The 6,000-nt window shown below is 46.9% G+C and overlaps 1 protein-coding gene across 1 annotated transcript in view; it reads left to right on the forward strand.

Annotated features, from left to right (window-relative positions):
* grid2ipb (glutamate receptor, ionotropic, delta 2 (Grid2) interacting protein, b) overlaps window positions 1-5,184 on the forward strand; it is a 126,461-nt gene extending 121,277 nt beyond the window's left edge. Inside the window, exon 22 of the mRNA XM_070901393.1 lies at window positions 4,417-5,184. Coding sequence (XP_070757494.1) covers window positions 4,417-4,488 — 72 coding nt within the window. The 3' untranslated portion in view covers window positions 4,489-5,184. The remainder of the gene's footprint in view (window positions 1-4,416) is intronic.
* Window positions 5,185-6,000: the final 816 nt, after the last annotated feature.

Consider the following 6,000-nt stretch of genomic DNA (forward strand, 5'->3'; position numbering starts at 1 on the left):
TGAAGGTGTAGAGGCAGTAAGAGAAGGTGTTGCTAGAGATGCTCTGGCTAGGGTTGGATAGATGAATGGAACCAAGCAAAGGCGATTTCAGAGAGCCGGACAGTGCTGGAGAGATTTTGGAGGAGGTTGACTGTGTCAAAGGCTGCAAAGAGGATGAGGAGGGGACAATGCAGCAGGATGGCAGTCACAGAGAAAGTCATTCGTGACTTTGGTTACGGCCATTTTGGTGTTGTTAGAAAGGGATGTTGTGGGCGAGCTCGGCACGGATCTGGATAGTGACAACATGGGCTTGTAGAGGAAAGGGAATATGTGACATGGAGCAAGTATGTGACACGAATGTGTGTACATAAGGGAATATATTATAGATGCTTATCATATACAAGGGTAGGGAGGTGGGTGATGTGTGACATTGCATATGATGTGTGCAAGAAAGAATATCTGAGACTACGGTTATAGAAACATAGAAACATAGAAAATAGGTGCAGGAGTAGGCCATTCGGCCCTTCGAACCTGCACCGCCATTCAATGAGTTCATGGCTGAACATGCAACTTCAGTACCCCATTCCTGCTTTCTCGTCATACCCTTTGATCCCCCTAGTAGTAAGGACTACATCTAACTCCTTTTTGAATATATTTAGTGAATTGGCCTCAACAACTTTCACTGGTAGAGAATTCCACAGGTTCACCACTCTGGGTGAAGAAGTTTCTCCTCATCTCGGTCCTAAATGGCTTACCCCTTATCCTTAGACTGTGACCCCTGGTTCTGGACTTCCCCAACATTGGGAACATTCTTCCTGCATCTAACCTGTCTAAACCCGTCAGAATTTTAAACGCTTCTATGAGATTCATTCTCATTCTTCTGAACTCCAGTGAATACAAGCCCAGTTGATCCAGTCTTTCTTGATATGTCAGTCCCGCCATCCCGGGAATCAGTCTGGTGAACCTTCGCTGCACTCCCTCAATAGCAAGAATGTCCTTCCTCAAGTTAGGAGATCAAAACTGTACACAATACTCCAGGTGTGGCCTCACCAAGGCCCTGTACAAATGTAGCAACACCTCCCTGCCCCTGTACTCAAATCCCCTCGCTATGAAAGCCAACATGCCATTTGCCTTCTTTGCCGCCTGCTGTACCTGCATGCCAACCTTCAATGACTGATGTACCATGACACCCAGGTCTCGTTGCACCTCCCCTTTTCCTAATCTGTCACCATTCAGATAATATTCTGTCTCTCTGTTTTTACAACCAAAGTGGATAACCTCACATTTATGCACATTATACTTCATCTGGCATGCATTTGCCCACTTACCTAACCTATCCAAGTCACTCTGCAGCCTCATAGCATCCTTCTCGCAGCTCACACTGCCACCCAACTTAGTGTCATCCGCAAATTTGGAGATACTACATTTAATCCACTCGTCTAAATCATTAATGTACAATATAAACACCTGGGGCCCCAGCACAGAACCTTGCGGGACCCCACTAGTCACTGCCTGTCATTCTGAAAAGTACCCATTTACTCCTACTCTTTGCTTCCTGTCTGCCAACCAGTTCTCAATCCATGTCAGCACACTACCCCCAATCCCATGTGCTTTAACTTTGCACATTAATCTCTTGTGTGGGACCTTGTCGAAAGCCTTCTGAAAGTCCAAATACACCACATCAACTGGTTCTCCCTTGTCCACTCTACTGTCATGTGATTTGTCATGTGATTTGTCATATACATGGGGAGAATATGTGACCAGGAAATATGATGTACATTGTTGGGAATAGGTGAGGTGGCTGTGTGGCATAAGTGACAGCATCTGTAGCATACACTAAGGGAATTTGTGATATATACCTGGGAAATATATACAAGGCTGTATGATATATACTGGGGAATATATGATGGTGCATGTGATATATATGGGAAGAGTTATTTCACGTGTGTGTGTGAATTTGATCTGCATGGGGGTTAGTATATAACTTGGCATGTGATATACATAGAGGGAAATATGATAGTTATGTTAAATGCAAAGCGTGGAGAAGGAATGCATGATAGTCCAGTGAACATTTAGAATGAGTTTTGCTACGTAGCATTATTGGGGTCATAGTATCATGTCTGAATGTGGAAGGTGGAGATGGGATGGATGTGTAAATGTGTAGAATGTTTTCCAGAATCAGCTGTTGCAATCAAAGAAGCATGGATAATGCAACAGAATCAAAGGGGAGGTGATTATGGCTGGAATTTAGCAATGAGAAAGATAATAAAGTTGATCATATACTCAAGGTGACTAGATTAGATAGTGAGTAAGAGAGGCTGAAGGGGAATGTAATTTGATAATCACAGGGTGAGAGGGAAGTTGAAAGTACAAAATGTTTCATGGAGGTGATTGCTTTTTGACCTTCAGTTTCAGCTCCCTGGTGGCATAGTTGGATAAGGACCTGTTGATACCTGCGCAGACTGGGACCCTTGGGTTTGTTACCCAGGTCCAGTCTGTGTTCCGTTAGCTGAGCAAAGTTGGCCTTGGTGACCCTGGGCTTGGGTTTCTGCTCCTGTTCATATGTGGACATTGTGTGAGGATAAGGTTGGACTCTCACATGAAGAACTCTACTGACATCTACTACAAGCCCACTGACTCCCACAGCAACCTGGATTATACTTCATCCCACCCCATTTCCTGTAAGGACTCCTTTCCCTTCTCCCAGCAGGCTCATGGGTGGCTGGTCCCCAGCAGGCTCATGGGTGGCTGGTCCCCAGCAGGCTCACGGGTGGTTGGTCCCAGCAGGCTCACGGGTGGCTGGTCTCAGCAGGCTCATGGGTGGATGTTTCCAGCAGGCTCACGGCTGCCCGGTTCCCAGCAGGCTCACAGCTGGCTGGTTCCCAGCAGGCTCATCGGTGGGGATTACCAGGAGGGTGAGTCCAAGAGCTCATGGCCTTTCAGAGCAAGTCAGTATTTCTTTCCATTTAAACATTTTGTGTTAGTGTAGAATGAGATTTTTTGTCCTGAACCTACAGTTGTACTCTACATCCCCATTCTCACTTTGACCAAAATATCGTGTTAATTGTTCATTTATTTGTTCAAGATGAGTTACTTTATCACAGCCTGAGCTTTCTAAGTTGCATTGAGGTGTAAAAAGTAGCAACAAACTGACCTGTTAACTGCAACAAGAGCACATTTGGCTGCCATGGAGAAAGGATCGAGACCACAGGAGGTAAACAACAATTGGAAATGATGCAAGAGTTATGCATGGGAAGGACAACTGGCTGATTCCTGCTGCACTGGGAACCAACCTTTTCCAGTTTGAATAATTTTGAGACCAGAAAAGAAGAAATGTAGGCCCACAGAGCGGGCACACTGGATTTGAGGCAGATTCGAAGTAGTGTCAGAACTGGTGTCCACCTTTGGCCTCAAATGTGTCTGGGCTCTTAAGCTGATTGGCTGTCTCCTGGGCTGAAAGGGGCATGTCTAACAGGAAAGTGCTGATTGGGCGATGATTGCAATTTTCATGGGGAACAATGCGTTGGTTATATTGTGGTGTGTGGAGGGGCGGGGGTGGGGGCAGTGACAGAATCAGGAGACAAGGACAAATATATGTGGGAATAAATTGGATAGGTTCCTCTATTTACATTCCTGAGATGTTCCCCACATTGCTCTTTGTGTAACCGGTTCTGCAGCAGCCTCAGCTTCCAGTGCTGTGGAATCTGCCTTGGCACTAGAGCTCCAAACAACTGCTAATGGGCTCGTGATGGAGAAAGTATATCACTCGCTGTATAACTGGGTCACATCCCAAGCCCCCTGCAGGCAATACTGGGATCCACCAGGAATCCCCAGGCATAAGCGTTGAACCTGATAAATTAGTTTTAGTAATTAAACGCAGGAGAGGATGATATTGTTGTATGAATGCTCGAGGATAAGGACCCAATGTAAGGCCTTGTCCACAGATATACTCCTGTCTGCTGCCTTTTGTCCCCAGGACTCACCCTCCTGGTAATCTGAGATCGGCCTAAGACGACACAGACTAGCACAGTTGCCACTGCTGGGGGCAGGATGGTGCAACCCCCTTGTATGGCAAAACTCAACTCCACCAACCACAAACCTCTGGACCAGGCATCTGTGGGATATTTGCGGGTTACAGCAGATGATATAGCACCTCCACCTAGAACTGAGAAACTAGGCAGTATGGAGCTCTTCCTGGGGTATTCCAGTTACTGAGAAACTAGGCAGTATGGAGCCCTTCCTGGGGTATTCCAGTTACTGAGAAACTAGGCAGTATGGAGCTCTTCCTGGGGTATTCCAGTTACTGAGAAACTAGGCAGTATGGAGCCCTTCCTGGGGTATTCCAGTTACTAATCAAATGTCGCATTTAGTGCTATGTGATGGGAACTGAACTATAATGTTTTGCTAACCCATGCGGTGATATTTTGTGAATTACAGAGGGCGTACAGCGACACACAGGCCTCTGTGAATCTGCAGAACCTCAGGGTGGTTTCCCCGCTCGCCTGGTGACACGAATAATGCTTCTCCATTTCCAGCACAGTTTTGCCAAAAAGTGCAATTTTGTTTGACTGACACATGAGTAAGATGATGGACAGTCCCAGCATTGGGATCTCTGTGTGTAATGACAGCGTCGGAAAGAGGAATGGCTAATTGGAAGCATCACCACCGAGATCAACCTGGCAACAACGCAGCACCAGACCTCGACAGAATCGACACCCGTCCATTGCCTGTCGCACGGCTGCCCCCACTCTCATTTTTGTTATAATTACAATCGGCACTATGTAAAGGCAGATCCTGTAATTGACTGGTGGAGGCTTGAACTCAAAGCCAATTTCTCAACATGAGCCTTTCGATATCCGTTTCCTTCACTTTGGTTAACCTGATCCCACAGTTGAGACGCAGTGGCAGCATCCTTTCTTTCGCTGCCCTCTTAATATTTTATAGCCCCATTCACTCAGCCAAAACCCTCTGTCCCCCCTGACTGAGAGCTCCAAGGCCCCTATTGATGCTACCCTGCCATGTAATGCCTCACTTTTTACTGTGTTTTGATTGGCAGTAACTCTCGCTTTTCCTACCCTAAATAACTCAGCCGTGTGAAATAGAAAGGATACGGAATCAACAACCAGAGCATCTAACACCAGTCACAGTGAGCACCTGGCCAGGTGGGCCCAGGTTAAAATTGCACCAATGGGTGTCCAGTTTGAAGCAAGCAGGTATGAGTCCGTACACCACCTGGGCAGGTGGATAGGATTCAGTACTCATACCTGGGCAGGTGGGTAGTGTAAAATCCTTACACAATACCATAAATCCACACGAGGCACATTCTATGGACAAGGTCATGACTTGTTTTATGATTTGGACCGCACGTTCCGCCTGGCCATTGGAGGCCGGCTTGAACAGTGCTGTCCTGACATGGTTAATGCCATTACCCGACATGAACTCCCGGAATTCATAGCTTGTGAAACATGGGCCATTATTGCTAACAAGGATGTCCGGCAAGCCGTGGGTCGCAATGACTGCGCGCAGACTCTCCACGGTGGTGGATGTCGTGCACGAATTCAAAATGATGCACTCAATCCATTTCGAGTACGCATCAACCACAATGAGAAACATTTTTCCCATGAACGGGCCCGCGTAGTCTATGTGAATACGTGACCATGGCCTGGTGGGCCAGGGCCATAGGCTGAGCGGAGCCTCCCTGGGGGCACCTGCGAACACAGTGTACTGCCCGTGGCCATTCTCGTGGGTCGTTGATTCCCGTTTCTCGTCGCCAATGTAAAGTCCTTACACAATACCACAAATCCACACGAGGCACATTCTATGGACAATGTCACTCCATGACCTGAACCTTTATTCACAGGACCAAGAAGTGATGACCTTGCGTGGGACCTCCCTTTATATACCTGGATGACCAGGTGAAGAGTGTCTCCCACAAGTTCACCCCCTGTGGTCAAGGTGTGCATTTCTTACACATATACAGTATTGCAGTGTTGTTACATAAAGGTTACATACATGACAGAT

Source organism: Pristiophorus japonicus, chromosome 15 (genome assembly GCF_044704955.1).
Source record: "Pristiophorus japonicus isolate sPriJap1 chromosome 15, sPriJap1.hap1, whole genome shotgun sequence".
Classification (NCBI taxonomy): Eukaryota; Metazoa; Chordata; class Chondrichthyes; family Pristiophoridae; genus Pristiophorus; species Pristiophorus japonicus.